General features: G+C 31.3%; 1 protein-coding gene across 1 annotated transcript in view; it reads left to right on the plus strand.

The window, feature by feature from the left end:
* The window catches only part of LOC107632670 (transcription factor MYB63-like), a 1,614-nt gene continuing 1,305 nt past the window's right edge, over window positions 360-668 (plus strand). The window contains exon 1 of the mRNA XM_016336337.2: window positions 360-586. Within this exon, the coding sequence (XP_016191823.2) occupies window positions 448-586 (139 nt within the window). The 5' untranslated portion in view covers window positions 360-447. The remainder of the gene's footprint in view (window positions 587-668) is intronic.

Raw genomic sequence — 668 nt, forward strand, 5'->3', positions numbered from 1 at the left:
ATTAGTTATCTAATATTTTTTTATTATTAATAAATCGGTGGACGAAGAAACATAGTTTTAATTTTCATCTCAACAATTTATTAAAAATGATGGACAATTTGGATTTTCATTAAAAAGTGGACTAGAGGTTTAATTTGAATCTCTAACATTTATAGTTAGAGGGAAAATATTTAAATATTCTATTCCCTGAAATTATGTGAATATAGTATCTCCTCCTATTTTTTTTTTCTTTTTTATTAAAAGAAGAAAGTTCTACGGTTGCGCGTATACGGCATATATATAAGTAGAGAAATGAATTCATGGCTGCTTAGACTAACAATATCCATCTAGAGCGTTTTCTCTCTGATCTTCAAAACAAACTCAGACACACACACGTGAGGCAAATTAAATATAGAAGTAAATAAAATAATTATTATTGTTATTTATAGAGAGTTGAAATCAATCAAGATGGTGAGAACCCCTCATCGATGTGAGAAAAGTGGAGTGAGGAAAGGAACATGGACACCTGAGGAAGATACCAAGTTGATTGCTCATCTCACTAGGTTTGGTCACCCCACCAATTGGCGCCAACTACCCAGAGCTGCAGGTTCATATAGGAAGAACTTCATAATTTAACTAACTGCTAATTTAAGAATTTATGATCATTATTATAATCTCCACTCATCATT

This window comes from Arachis ipaensis, chromosome B03 (genome assembly GCF_000816755.2).
Source record: "Arachis ipaensis cultivar K30076 chromosome B03, Araip1.1, whole genome shotgun sequence".
Classification (NCBI taxonomy): Eukaryota; Viridiplantae; Streptophyta; class Magnoliopsida; order Fabales; family Fabaceae; genus Arachis; species Arachis ipaensis.